The sequence below is a fragment of the Panthera tigris genome, chromosome D1 (genome assembly GCF_018350195.1).
Source record: "Panthera tigris isolate Pti1 chromosome D1, P.tigris_Pti1_mat1.1, whole genome shotgun sequence".
Classification (NCBI taxonomy): domain Eukaryota; kingdom Metazoa; phylum Chordata; class Mammalia; order Carnivora; family Felidae; genus Panthera; species Panthera tigris.
Window position 1 is genome coordinate 88,184,898 of NC_056669.1, and position 14,785 is coordinate 88,199,682.

The 14,785-nt window shown below is 50.4% G+C and overlaps 1 protein-coding gene across 17 annotated transcripts in view; it reads left to right on the forward strand.

Annotated features, from left to right (window-relative positions):
- Positions 1-1,719: 1,719 nt before the first annotated feature.
- The window catches only part of CD44 (CD44 molecule (Indian blood group)), a 91,018-nt gene continuing 77,952 nt past the window's right edge, over positions 1,720-14,785 (forward strand). For 2 of the 17 annotated variants that reach the window (XM_042958589.1, XM_042958590.1), the window contains exon 1: positions 1,723-1,938. In XM_042958589.1, the coding sequence (XP_042814523.1) occupies positions 1,872-1,938 (67 nt within the window). In that variant the 5' untranslated portion in view covers positions 1,723-1,871. Of the gene's footprint in view, positions 1,939-14,785 lie in introns of all 17 variants that reach the window. The other 15 variants (XM_042958586.1, XM_042958587.1, XM_042958588.1 and 12 more) reach the window with 15 other exon arrangements.

Sequence of the window (14,785 nt, forward strand, 5' to 3'; positions counted from 1 at the left end):
CTTTCTCTCAATTTTTCAATTTCTTTCAACAAATAACAAAATCAAAAGGGAATTCCTTTGGCTCGGGAATTCTAGCCTGGCAAGAATTCAGTCCCACAGTCCCTGACAGCCATTACCATTTTCTATGTACCCCACCAGGCGAGAAGCCCATTCAGATACACTTTCAGTGGTCCACATTAACAATAAACACCGCTTTTGCTTTTCAAATGTCAAATCACTGGATGTTACAGGTAGATATGAGATTATAATGCAAAGTATGATTTTTCTTTTTTTTAAATTTTTTAAATGTTTTGTTTATTTTTGACACAGAGAGAGATAGAGCATGAGTGGGGGAGGGGCAGAGAAAGAGAGGGAGACACAGAATCCGAAGCAGGCTCCAGGCTCTGAGCTGTCAGCACAGAGCCCGACGCGGGGCTTGAACCCATGAACTGTGAGATCATGACCTGAGCCGAAGTCGGACGCTCAACCAACTGAGCCACCCAGGCGCCCCTCAAAGTATGATTTTTCTAACTCGAAATCCCTCTGGGGACCATCTTCCTCCCCTTTCTGAGATGTATTGGGGAGGACAGATAGGGGCAAGTGGATTAATGTTTGCTTAGCTAGGAGTATAAATAGGAGCGCGAGAGAGTGGGTGGATATTTGGTGGATGAGAGGGTGGATAAAATGGTGAATGGAGAAGTGGATGATGGGCACTGGATAGATACACTGAAGCACAAATGTGGCTGGCTGGCTGGCTGGCTGGCTGGCTGGAGAGGAGGACAGTATACAGATGGATGGATGTAGGGTTATGAAGAGGTGTGGAAAAGTGTATGGGAAGGTGGAGGAGAAGTTGTATGGGAGCGTCATTGGAAGAATAAGTGGGAGATGGATGGCTAGAAGAAAGGATGTGCCGTTGGACAAGTGGATGGAAGGGGGTGGGAAAGATGCAACAGCCCTGTAGGATGTGAGCAAAGATGGGTAGAAGATGAATGGGCAGGTGGAACGATGTTTGGGAGGATGAATGAATACAGGTGACTGGATGGATGAATGAGTGGATGGGTCCAGGTGCCAGCCTGGGACTGGAAGATGACACATGGGTTGGAGGAGGGAAATGGCAGTCCCCTGGCTGGCCATCCTTAGCTTTCTCTGAGCCGCCCTGGTAAGAAGGAAAACTCCACTTCGCTTCTCTTTCAGGGGAACAAGAGTGCGCTCGTCCTCTTCCCCTGGGAAGAATCACAAGCTCCCCACCCCTCCTTGCCACCGTGAGCTGGGGAGCGCCACTACCCAGTGCCGGACCTCGCCCCCATCCCATCTCCTGTCCCAGAATATCCAGCCCGCCGGTGAAATCCGAGAGATCACTCTCCAGCCCCATTCACAGAGAAACCTAGCGGAGAGGAGGGGTCGGAGGCTCAACCCAACCGGGCTAAGGTTTCAGGACGGGCCATCCCCTGGCCCGTCCAGAGGCCGCCCTTCCAGCGGGCCGGGAGAGGAAACCGGTGCGTCCCGGGGCTCACGGGCACCCCCGGGGCCCCCGCGGCGCCCGTTAAGGCCGCCCGCGTTTACGGTCTCTGCGCGGCTCGGGGCGCGGGGCGGGGGCGGAAGGGCCAGCGCAGGGGAGGGCTGCTGCGTCTTTAAACCTCTGCGGGCTGCTTAGTCACAGCCCCCTCGCTTGGGTGTGTCCTGCCCTCGCTCCCTCCCTCCCTCTTAGGTCACTCTTTCAGCCCTTGAATAAAAACTGCACCCAACTTCCCAGGCGCCCTCATTGCCCAGCCGGACCCCAGCCCCCGATAGGCTCGGGCCGCCCAGCTCGCCCCGTGCTCCGCCGGCCCCCGCCCAGCGCACCGGACCCCACCCCCGGCGCCCCGCGCTCGCCCCCTCGGTTGGCTCTCGCCATGGACAAGTTTTGGTGGCGCCTAGCCTGGGGACTGTGCCTCTCGCAGTTGAGCCTGGCGCAGATCGGTGAGTGCCTCGGGGGCAGCGGGAGGGAGTGGCCCGGGCGGCCGGGACGGACCCTGCAGCCACCTGGCTGAGTGGGCCCCCGGGGACGGGAGGCCAGCGGGCGGCCAGCGGCGTGGACTTGGTGAAGGAGAGCGGGGCGAGGATTTGCGCTAAGCTCTCGGAGTGTGGGTTGGTGCGAAGCACCGTTTTGTTGAAAGGAAAAGAGAAAGAGCGAAGAAAGTTGGCCGGGCCGGCTGCCGGCGCGCAGTTTTGGGTGAGGTCGCGGGTGCCGGAGCACAAGGCAGAAAGTAACTGTACTCCAGGGTGCGCGCCCTGTGTCTGGACCAACGGGCTCCTGTGCCCAAGGGCGCTGGAAGCCTGGCTGGGCTGTCCCCGGGCAGGGCAGGGCTAGGCGGGGCAGGGGCCGGGGCTACTGACCAGGTGGCCACAGAGGTGTTGGTGTGAGAGCTGGTGGCAATGAGCCTTCCAGAAAGGGGTGCCGGCGCCCTGCGGCTCCCCACCCCGCCTGGGTTCCAAAGCTCTTACAGTTGGCTCCAGTCACTGACTAGCGCTTGTGGGAACTTGAACCAGCTCTGTGAGGTTCTGGGTTTCCACGAGGTGCCAGCCTGGGGCAGGGAGTGTGAGGTGGAAAAGCAATGACTGAACCAGCTACTCAAACCTCCTGCTCCTGCCAATCAGTTAGGGGAAATCCAGACAGTAAGGTGGCTCATATTCCCAGCCTGGCAGCCTCAGAACAGGGAGGGGGGTGGGAGGGGGGGAAGCCTGGGCATCAGGGTCGTGTTAGGGACCCTGGACCTGGGGCTGCCGATACCCCCGTCCAAACAGGGGCTGTATCTTTCAGTGGCTGTGGAGTGGGTGTCGGCATGTGAGGTAGTCTGGTGAGACCGAACTCCAAGCGTTCCTTCCCTTTGTCTATATATGTACAGATAATTACATGGCTGATTTGCTTATTGCTAGCAAAATTAATTCTTCTTTTAAGAAGTGCCAGCTGGGTCATTAAGACAGCTCAGCCTATGGTTAATTCTGCTCGGCAAGTATTTATTAAACCCAGTTCTGGGGGGTACCAAGAAAGTAAAGATACAGTCTTACCTGGATCCTGCAGACTGGGAATAAGTGGGGATCAAAGATTCAGATTCCTGAAACACAAAGAATAATAATGATAATAATCATAATAATAGAAGAAATGACAGCACCAGCCAGCATTTTACCGCACGCTTTCACTGTGCCGGGCACTGTGCTCAATGTTTACAAGTGTTGCCTTATTTTGCCCTCACGGTGGCCCAGCGAGAAGCGTCCTGTTACTAGCCCGGCTTCAGGAGGGAAACAAACCGAGACTCAGAGAGGTTAAGTAACTTGCCAGTTCTCACACAGCCAGAAGGATTGGTGCACATGTGAACCCAGGCCCATTAGTCTGTGTTTAGTGGGAGTACGTTAGACTGTATGTATGGCACGGGCATACTTGGAAAGAGTCTGGGGATGGAGGGTTGAGGTGGACCCGAGGCCATCGGAGGCTTCCAAGGCGACCTGAGCTCCAACAAGTCCTTGAAAGGCAAAAACACTTGGGACGCCAGAGAAGAGAAAACCTGGAGTGCAGAAAGAGCCCTGGCCTTCTCTGAGACCTCCAGGGAACTTTATTTGTACATTACCTTCTGGTGATGTCTTCTGCTTTGTTTCTGAGGATTCTGACTCCTGACTCCTTCCAACCTGCCTCCCTGATTCTTCTTAAGGGTCGCATCCCCAAATATTTGACACCATCCTGACCCAGAGACCATGGGTTCACTCCTGCTCCACGTTTTCATGTTCCTTTTGGGAAACGTCATTTGGAAGAAGCACAAAAAAGTGCCAGTGGCAGTAACTGCCTGGGCCTTGGCTTTCATGTGCTTGTAACGTTGTTTGGAAGGAACTGAGACTTGGAAGGGAGATGCGACTTCACAGCAGCTTGGCTGGGCAGGCAGAGAGGGGAAGGAGGCAGAGGAGGGGGAGGAGAGGCAGTACTTTTGCCCCAGGATCCCAGTTGGGGGTGGGGGACCTCCAGAAGACAATGAGGAAACTTTGGAAAGGAGCAAGGCTTTGGGGAGGAAGAAAGGGTCCATCCTTCATATCCGGAAGCAAAAAGTAGAGAAATGGCCAGACGAAATTAAGCAACACTGGACAAGAAATTAAGTTGGAAGACACCGTGAATTAGGTGTCATATGCAGGAAGTAGAAAGTGGCCCTGGGTAGAGGACAAGTGGGATGAGCCCTCCCACGTCTGGTGTCTCTTTTCCCCTGTGGGCCAGAGGTCACTGCTGGGGAATTGCGCCCCTGGTGTTGAGAAAGAGGGGTACATCAGAGAGCTCTTGGGGGTGACAAGTGCCCTTCTGCTCCCTGGGAGTATTAGAGACCCCTCTTCCTGGGAGTTAGGGCTTTGGCTGTGTTTTCCCAGGTGGAGAAGCAAGAAATCCATCACTACTGAGGTTAGCATCAATTAATTCAGTTATTCCCCAGATACCCATTGGACATCTCATTTCCTGCCAAGGCGCCGTGCCGAGTAGGTGTGTGTGAGGCTGGCGGCCAGTAAGAAATGGTTCCATTTTCTTCCAAATTGCCCCACGCAGAAGCAGCATGGGCAGCATGAAATTCTTAAGTTATGACAGATCCCCTTCCATTCATTCAAAAAGTATTTCTTGACTCATTGTCATAGACTCACCAGTGGGGACTCCAAGGACCATTTAGAAAAACCCTTCTTTTTCCCATGGAGGAAGCAGACCCTGAATAGGAGGGAGGAGTGACTTTCTCTCTCGCAGCAGACTTAGGGCTGGACATCTTCCATCCGCGGGGCTCTGAAATACCCCCATCACCAAGGACTCCACCTCTGTCCCCGGGGTGAGCCTAACACTGGTTTCACACCCTAAATGCTACCTTCCACATTCACTACAATTTTTTATTTTCCTCTATAATATACACGGTTTGAGCTTAAGATAAAGAATAATGGTATATATTTCTTACCACAAAACAATAGTGCTTCTCGAGGAAGAGGCTCTGTACTGTCCTAGGGCCTCTAGGGCCTCCTTGGAGGATGGCTAAATCCCTCAGAGTTAAGAGCACCCCTGTTGTAAAAGCCCGACGCTCCTATTGCAAAGTGGGGTTCTAAGTCCCAGGAAATGCATTTACTGAGCACTGGCTTTGTGCTAGGCATTCCGCCAGGGGGTTTGAATAGATTATTCTATGGAAGCCTCATGACGTGCTAAATATGTTTAGTTAACCCCATTTTCTAGATCAGGAGACTGAGACTCAGGGAGGTGTTATGACTTGCCCAAGGACACACAGCTAGTAAATGGTGGAGCTGGGATTTCCCATTGTCTAACACCCCCCCCCCCACCCCGTGTTGGACTCCAATGCTAACGCCCCTTTGATTCACTGCTTTGGAAATTGCATGCGTATGTCGTTCCCATATCCTCCCCATCCCTTGTGACCAGCTAACGTGAAGCCTGGTGTGAATGGCTTTCTCGCTCCGCCTGGCAGGCTGTGGACTCCTGGCTGCTCTACCCTGCCCTACCCTGGACTGTCTCTCCCTAGGCTTGGCCACAGCTGTCAAGAGATGCCAACCTAGTTATTTGTGACTAAAATAAGTCAATTCCCTTATCAGCGTCCAGCTGCCCTTCTAGACATGCTCTCATTTGCAGGCTTGGAAAAAAGGGAGAGGCTGTTCCTTGTCTAAGAGACAAGTTAGGGCAATGTCCTCTGCCTGAAAATGAAAAAAGAGGGCCTGCCTGCGGAAGCCCTCACCCCAACTCTGCCAGCATTTTGGATGCGTTGACCCAGAAAGCCCCTCCTCACATGCTCACTGGAAACCTTCAGTGTTTGTTTAGCAGACTGTACGTGCCCCAGAGAGGGAAAGTCTTGAGGACCCGGGTGGCAGGCTGACATGGGTTTCTACAAAAGTCAAGGATCTTAAACTGAAAGGCAGAGTGGAGCAGTCTCCCAGGTGGGATTTGAGATCAGTTTGCAGTGTCCAGGCTGATGGTTCCAAGCTGGGGTTCCCTGACAGAGTAGAGGTGGGCTGGTGCTGTATCTCCCCATCACTAGGTCCTGGCTGGGGCTGGGCTGGGGCTGGGGCTGGGCTGGGGCTGGGCTGGGGCTGGGGCTGGGGCTGGGCTGGGTCTGGGCTGGGGTTGGGGCTGTGCTGAGGCTGAGGGCTAGGCTGGGGCTGAGGCTGGGCTGGGGCTGGGGCTGGGCTGGGGTTGGGGCTGTGCTGAGGCTGAGGGCTGGGCTGGGGCTGAGGCTGGGCTGGGGCTGGGGCTGGGGCTGGGGCTGGGGCTGAGGCTGGGCTGGGGCTAGGGCTGGGGCTGGGGCTGGGGCTAGGGCTCGGGCTGGGGCTGAGTCTGGGGCTGGGCTGGGTCTGGGCTGGGGTGGGAGCTGTGCTGAGGCTGAGGGCTGGGCTGGGGCTGGGGCTGGGGCTGGGGCTAGGTCTGGGGCTGGGCTATGCTGGGGCTGTGTCTGGGGCTGGGCTGGGTCTGGGCTGGGGTTGGGACTGTGCTGAGGTTGAGGGCTGGGCTGGGGCTGAGGCTGGGTTGGGGCTGGGGCTCAGCTAGGGCTGAGCTGTGTTTCCCCAGCCCCTCTGTTTCAGCCAACTCCACCCAGAGTCTAAAAAGGAAGTGACTCTTGTGAAAGAAGAGATGAAGCAGGTGGCAGATGCTGACAGACAAAGCGTGTTTCTCAAAGGGGATCTTTTTTGCTTCAGAAAGAAATTCTGGGGGATTGCACAGTGAGAAGCAGATGAGTCAATTTCCTTTGTGTCCCTGCTTGAATGGGAAGCACACTAGTGTTCTTTAGAATCATCAGGGTAGACTAGTGCCTCCTACCTTAAATTCAAACCCCACTTTTCACCCGCTGAGCAAGTTGAGATATTTTCTTTAAAAAATGTGCTCCCCCAGGGGCACCTGGGTGGCTCAGTCGGTTAAGCGTCTGACTTCGGCTCAGGTCACGATCTCGCGGTTTGTGGGTTCAAGCCCTGCTTCGGGCTCTGTGCTGACACCTCGGAGCCTGGAGCCTGCTTCGGATTCTGTGTCTCCCTCTCTCTCTGCCCCTCCCCTGCTCATGCTCTGACTCTGTCTTTCAATAATAAATAAACGTAAAAAAAATGTTTTTAAAGTGTACTCCCCCAAAGCTGACCATCAAGGGTTTGGGAAGCCAGACCAATCCGGCAGAGTTAGGAAGGGGTGTTTCCTAGTCTGTGGTTGTGGAATCTGGCTTGGCGTGGATAAAGTGATGGTGCATGCCAAATTTTCTAGGACAGTCAGGATTTCAAATGTGCAAATGGTCTACCAGTTGACGCATGGTATATATTTTGACGAAGTGTCTATATACTTTCCTACCAATAAATGTATAGCTTCATGTGATTAGAAGTCAAAAACTTCGCAAGCATCTTACATAAATGAATTCACATCCTTACAACTCCTTAATCGAGTGCCTGATTACATTGATGTCTGTTTCCAAAAATGTGTGCTTTGGAGAGAAATATTTAATATTCCTCTGCTCTACACTTCTTGATCTCTCCCATATGTGAAGAACCAAGACAAGCTATATATTTGACCCTTGCTTGCTAGATGTGGGCATGCATCCATTGTGGGTGTGCTTCTAAGTATGTATGTGTCGGAGCCCATGTGTCTACACGTAACGTGAATATTGCTGGTCAGTCCTTAAGAATTGATCAGGTGTCTTCTGTGGGTCCCACACTATGCTGGGTACTACAGAGGAATTACGTGTCTGAGGCTGGCACTTACAGCCAAGAACCTCGGGGTGCTACAGATAAAGCATGTAGCACTGATCGATAGCCGGGCCATTTTAGACTGTGAGGCTAACAGCATTTCTGAGCTGAGACCGAAATGCTGAGCTGAGCAAAGGAGACTGGAAGAATCCATGGAGGAGAGGAAGTGGCAATAGGGACAAGATAGGATTTGAATACGTGAAAAAAACAGAATGAAAAAGGTGTGTGTATTTCTGTTACCCTGCTATTAATTTACCCGCTCTCTAATATGTTAGTCAACTAGACAGTGTATTCAACAAACGTCTACCCCATGCCTCCTCGGTGCACCATGTAGTTTAGGCACTGGGGGGGGCCCATTGTCAGAAGGCCACAGTTCCTCACCCCTGACTAGCTAGCTCACGGTGTATGTAGTATTATATGGTTTCCTAGCTAATGGGCGACCGTGTATCTCTGGCTTCCACATACTGGATTCTGGTAGTGCACCTGCCCTCCCGGAGTTGTGACAACCAAAAATGCCTCCAGGCTTTGCCAAATTGGTGGTGGTGGTGGGTAGAGCCATCCCACGTTGAGAATCTGGTGTCATAAGATGGCAGCCATTCCAGTAACCTCACCTCTGATTATGTGGTATCTGGTTCTCATAGGGCCCCAGTTAATTAGCCTTAAAACCCCACCATAAAACCATGCAGGGAGGCCTTTTTATCTTTTGGGGCCACACTTCTAAAAAAGGGGAAAACCCAAAACCATCCTATCTTCTGTTACCCGTCCTCTTCAGCACTGTGGGAGCCCTCTGACATCAGGGATTGTATAACATTCTTTCTTTTTCTTTCTTTCTTCCTTCCTTCCTTCCTTCCTTCCTTCCTTCCTTCCTTCCTTCCTTCCTTTCTTCCTTCCTTCCTTCCTTTCTTTCTTTCTTTCTTTCTCTCTCTCTCTCTTTCTTTCTTTCTTTCTTTCTTTCTTCCTTTCTTTCTTTCTTTCTTTCTCTTTCTTTCTTTCTTTCTTTCTCTTTCTTTCTTTCTCTTTCTTTCTTTTTCTTTCTTTCTTTCTTTCTTCCTTTCTTTCTTTCTTTCTTTCTTTCTTTCTCTTTCTTTTTCTTTCTTTCTTTCTTTCTTTCTTTCTTTCTTTCTTTCTTTTTCTTTTCTTTCTTTCTTTTCTTTGGTGGTCCCAGATCCGAGGGTTGGTTCTAGCTACTGGTAACTGTTGAACTGAAATGAGTATCCAGATATAGAAATAACTTTGTCTTGTGTACAGAAGCATGCTGGACAACATGCATAGGATGCAAATACATCTGTGTGTTTATGGTAACAGTGGAGATGGCTGTTTTGCTCAGGGCAGGGCGGAGAAGGGCGCTTGGCCAGTCAGCTGCCCACCACGGGGTTCTTATTTGGTCTGCCCCAAACAGGGAGATCACCCGTCTGTTTGTGGTTTTGGTGGCTGCTTGCTGTGGCTGGGTACGTCTGTCTGAGGACAGGGTTACTAGCTTCTTGGGCCAAGAAGGGAGTGGGAGCCAGGCAGATGATGACTCCAACCCCTAAATTTAAGCCTCAAAATAAAACACTCCCCAGCAGCAGCCCACTTGGAGGTCCGGTTATTTTGGAGATGCTGCTCCGAGGTTGGATTCCTTGAGCACCCTCCTGACCCCCCTGCTTCTGGAAGGTGAAGGTGGTGGCAGCTGGGAGAGAAGCTGAAGAGCTTCACAGAAGATTCTTGCCTTCTCTGTGGGTCTCCTGCAGCCCCTGAAGGGGCAAGCCTTCTGATGGGGAAGCCCGATGTCTGATGGGAAAGCCACACTGGAAATAGCAAACCGTGCCTCCTCGCCATAGAGCTCGCCAAGTCTGGAGTTGCCCACACCTAGGACAGGTCCTGCCTACCCAGGGATCGTCTGCCCAGTGAGACTCAGACACGGGGGAGGCAAGCGAGGAACGAGGAGAGGGTGTCGTGGGGGAAAAGAACATCCCGAAGCCAGACCTTCCCCAGTGCTGTGCACTGGCTGCCTGGGTGTGTCCACCCAAGGCAAGTGGCCCTCCTAAGTGCAAGTGTGGGCAGACAGGTCCTAGGTGGGTGGGGAGGGCTGAGTCACCGAGGAGGTGATTTGCAAAACTCAGGCCCCAAAACTCTTCCTCGAATCCGCAGCACTTGAGAGTATAGGTTAACTGCAAAACTCCAGCCGGGAGAGACTATTCCCATTTGCTCTGGTGTCATTGCCAGGGTCCTCTGGAGGTGCCTCTAAGTTCGTCTTTCTTCCCCACAACCTTTCTTGACAGTTAGAGAGAGCTCTTGTACCTTCTGCACTGGTTTCTTTGCAGTGCGTTGTATAGTTCTGAGATAACGATCACCACAATTAGTAACAATAGTAAATACGAACTGAGCGCTAGCCATGTGCCCGCACCGGAACCTTCTGTTTCCTATCTACTCACCTTGTTTAATCCGTACGCCAACCTTATGAAGTGGTGCTGGTATTATCCCTCTTTTAAGCCATAGGGAATTTGAGTAACTTGTCCATGGCTACAGAGCTGGTAAGTGATGGAGCTGAGATTCGAACCTAGGGGGTCTGGCTACTGGGCCCAAGCTCTCAGTCACGGCATTACTGCGCTTCTCTTAGTACACGAAAATGTCAGGGCCCCCAGAAACCCGGATGGCGATAACTGGTAGTGCTCTGGTTGTTTTCATACACTCCATTCGGGAGTCAGGTGTGGGTTGGGCCACAGCGTCCACACAGCTAGCTTTGCCCTCCCCTTCGTATACATGATATCAGAAGAAGGGGCTGCAATTGCAAATACGAAGAAGAAGAAGTGGCCATGGAAAGTTCTCCCCATTCGTACTCTGAGCGACTCGTTCGTTCCAATTCCTGCATAGAAGTTCTTCTCTCCTCTATATGGTGGGGAGTTAGGGAGGGGATAGGATCGACAGGGATGGTGGGTTGAGTTATTTGTTCATTATCACTTCATTACGTGTCCCCCGGATGAAAGGCAAAGGTTGCTTCTTGGTGCTTCCCCACCATCTAGGACTTCGGCTCCCGAAGGGACAAAGCTGGAAAAGGAGTCAGTCAAATAACAGGAACGTGTTTGCCCTCAGTGCAAGGGTCCTTGGCCCGGGGCCTTCTCTCTACCAGCTAGAATTGATGAGGGAGGGAGGCAGCTCAGAGAGGAATCGGGAATCAGGCTGCACTCACCCTGCATGGGGAGGTGGGGGAGAGGGGCAGGGTTTCCTCTGGGTGCTTCGCCTGAGAAACAAGCCACCCAAAGAAAGCTGGAGGCAAAGCCCCCTGGGGACGTCCGACGCGGTCTGTAAGAAGGGACCTGTGCGTTTGGCCTGAGCTCGGAGGTTCATCAGATTCCTTACTTGTTTGAGTGTCACTTGAGCAGGTCTGCAATGCCTTCCATGACACCAGTCGTGGATCTGGGCAGCACCTTTTTCCACCTCCTCTCTCAGAGAGCAGCTGGCGAGCCATTGGGGTGATGACAGTAAAGCGTCTTCCCCAGTGCTCATCATTGTGCAACTTGAGATGCCCGGGAGAAACCAACACTTCCATGTGACCAGTACCTGGTCTCCTGCCTCCGATCGAGAAGGTGGTTTCTGCCCAGGCCCCTGCCCTCAGTCTTCACACACTCCAAAAGTAATAAACGAGGAACTGCCATCTGCCAGTCACAAACGCTGGCATTGCTGAGCGTGAGGTTCGAGAAGCAGAGTCCAGAAGAGCTGCACACTATCTTACAGCCTGCAGGGGACCGGTGGATGTCACTGAGTCAGGCCCACAGCCACCGGCTTGTCGCACGGTCACGTTTTCCTGCAAAGGGAAGGCACGGGTTCGGGTACCTACAAGAGTGCTGTTCGCACAGAGGTAGACCAGACTTGAAGAGGGAATCGGCACTGTCATAGAAGTCTTTTGTGCAGAAGTTCATCTTTGAGTGGATCTTCTGTCGAGGACAAGTTGTCTTCCTAGTGTCAGCCTTGGAGGTCAGGTACATCCCTCCAGACTTCCCAGAGTGACTTTTACTCTTCTCTGTTGTCTTGTTCCTCCCTGATAACTCACGAAAACCCCACAAGCGTATCTCCATCTAAAAGAAAGAAGTGTGAGGGATGCCTCTGAGCTGTGTACGGCCATCTGTTGTCTTTCACTGCTGAGCATATAAGCTCGTTATGGAAAAGCTCATGCTTTATGTACATTATATACATTTTTGTATTGCTGTCATCCCCAGCTGTCGGTTCTGCAATTAATGTAGATGCTCAATAAATGTTCAATGGCTGGGGCACCTGGGTGGCTCAGTCGGTTGAGCGTCCGACTTTAGCTCAGGTCGTGATCTCGTGGTTCATTACTTTGAGCCTCGCATCGAGCTCTCTGCTGTCAGCTTGGAGCCCACTTTGGATCCTCTGCCCGTCGCCAACTCCGTACCTCCCCTGCTCACGCTTTCTCTCTCTCTCTCTCAAAAAAAAAAAAAAAAATATATATATATATATATTGGATGACTGACTGAATGAATGAAATTTCTAGATTTGGCAAAGTAATCTTTCTCATTTACCTTCAGTGATTTGTATAGGTTGCGACTAATTCTTTTTCATCCTTTTTTTTTTCTTTCTGGTCTATAGAAAACTTTTCGTTTGACTTTTTCTAGTGTCCCTTGTAGTGATCCTCAAACCTCCTTGAAATTGTTTTTCTCTGCATTCTCCCTCATTTGAGTGTATCTTTCTTGAAGTCTGATATGTCAGGCAAGGCAGGGGAGGTTCCCAGCTCATTAGGTTTTGTACAGTAGGACAGGGATCTTGATTTCCTATACATCTGTCTGCTGCTATGCTCCAGCCCTCCCTTCCAAATCTGGTCTCAAGTATGAAAAACCCCAAGCCTCAAAATCATGTTCTCGGTGACACTTAGGGAAAAGATGTTGGCTTTTGGCCACTCTGTTAAAAGAAAAAAGAGGGAGTTGTTTCTTTTAGTGGTTGAAAAGCCTTCCATTCCAAAGACCACTTGGGCCAGACCAGAGGTTTACTGTGGTGCAATGGAAATGGAGTTTGGCTTTGGAGGAGTCCTGTGTAGAAGGAGTAAGAGCTGTGAAAAGAGACAGACCTCAGGTTGATTCCCCCCTTTGCCACTTTAGGGTGGCGTGAGCTCAGGCAGTGCACGTGTTAAGTGTCTAGAACAATGTTTAGCATGTGGTTTCTAGAGCTAAGTGTCTGGTGCATAGAGGTGCCTCGAAAATAAAAATGGCTATTATATTATTATGTTCCAGTTTGCTGAACAAATCATTTCACCCCTGTTTACCTTTAATTTTCCATGCCTAAAATGAGAGGGCTGGATTCGAGTTGATCTATAAAGTCCTTTGCAGGCCTCATGATCTATAAATCCACCTCTCCGTGGGCCACGAACACCTAAGCCTCATAAAACTTAATGGAAAGAATAACACGACTATAATGCAGTGCCAAAAAAATAAAAATAAAAAAAGTGATGCCTGGTTTGTATTAAATGTCAGAAGTGAATTATTAATCCATGCCAGCAACAAGTCTATTCATCCAGTGACACTCTGAACCTCAGGGGGCAAGCATGGCTCTCGGGAACAAGGTGCCTTGTTCAGAGGATTCCACTGGTTCCTCTCAGTCACTTGGGAATGGGCACATGAAGAAGCTTGGGCCAGAGAAGTTAGGAACATGTCTTAGTCACACAGCTAAAGATACAGGAAGCCAGTCCTGGGATTACCTGCAGGATCTGAATGCAATACCCTTTACCTTAAACTGTAGTTAAAAAACAAAACAAAACAAACCATTGTGTCAAGTGACCAGAAAATCTAACTCATGAAGAAGAGGAAAGATTATGTCCTTCACTCTCTAAGTTCCATGAGTAACTTGGATTTCTCAGCCTTCCTCAAGGGAATGCTATAACGTGTTGGTGCAAAACAAACCATAATATTCAGCCAAAGCAATGCGTAGAGGGTGAGCTATAGTAGCCTATGGAAAATAACTAGGGTGGCAATGGGGGTCTTAAAAAAAAGAGCAAACAAAACATAATATATATGTGTGTGTGTGTGTGTGTGTGTACACACACACACACACACACATATATATATATATATATGTGTGTGTGTGTGTGTGTGTACACACACACACATATATATATATATATATATATATATATATATATATATATCTCCACACAAACATACATACATACACACACAAGGCACAGGGCAAGGCAGACTTTTGAGATGGCAAGTTGCTGCTTCTACTGATAACTTTCCAGATTCCTGCTAAGATATTTATTTCTTTTTCATAAAGCCAGAGAAGCCCTTTTGCTTAGGAAAAGAAAAAAAAAAGGAAGGAAGGAAGGAAGGAAGGAAGGAAGGAAGGAAGGAAGGAAGGAAGGAGAAAAGAGGGAGGGGGGAAGGGAGGAAGGAAGGAAGAAGTAGTGAAGAAAAGGAAAAAAGGAGGTCATAAAGATAGCACTACTTAGGAGCTTGCCAAAGTGGGTCAGAGACTAAATGCCCTGTCAGGGTTCTGACCTTCTGTCAGTCACTTAAAGTCCTTACTGAGATCACATCCATCCTGGGTGTGCCCATTTCACATCCATCTGGAATCCGCCCACCAGAAGCTGAAATAAAATGCCAGATGGATTCCGATCTCTTGTCATACGCAGTGCCCTCAATTATTGCTTGGTCATCTGTGGCCAAGATGCCATAGCCAATCCCATAGACACAATTCTAGGAGAAGTGACAACCGCACGCAGCCAGTGGAGGTTTGGCGTTTCTCCCTCTTAGTCACAGGACTGTGGGCACCACTTGCCTTACGGTTTGCCTGTTTCCCCAGTTGTAAAATGGTGATAAACTCGCTAAATCAATCCACTAGAACATGTGGTGTCATTGGCGCCATGAAAAGAAGTGAGGGGGGGGGTGGAAGATCTAGTTTCTGTCCTCACAGAGCTTATTACAGTTTTGAGGGAGAAAAGCCAAACAGATGAAAGAACTCTACAAGACGATGTATCTTCAAGCACTAGAAGATGACTCTCTGTGAGTGGTGAGTGTGCAGGCTTCATGGAAGAAGTGGGATTTGATGATGAAGTGGATGAGTGTGTGGAAGAAAATGGACAGAGAGAGGAGAGAATAGGCAACCCACTGAA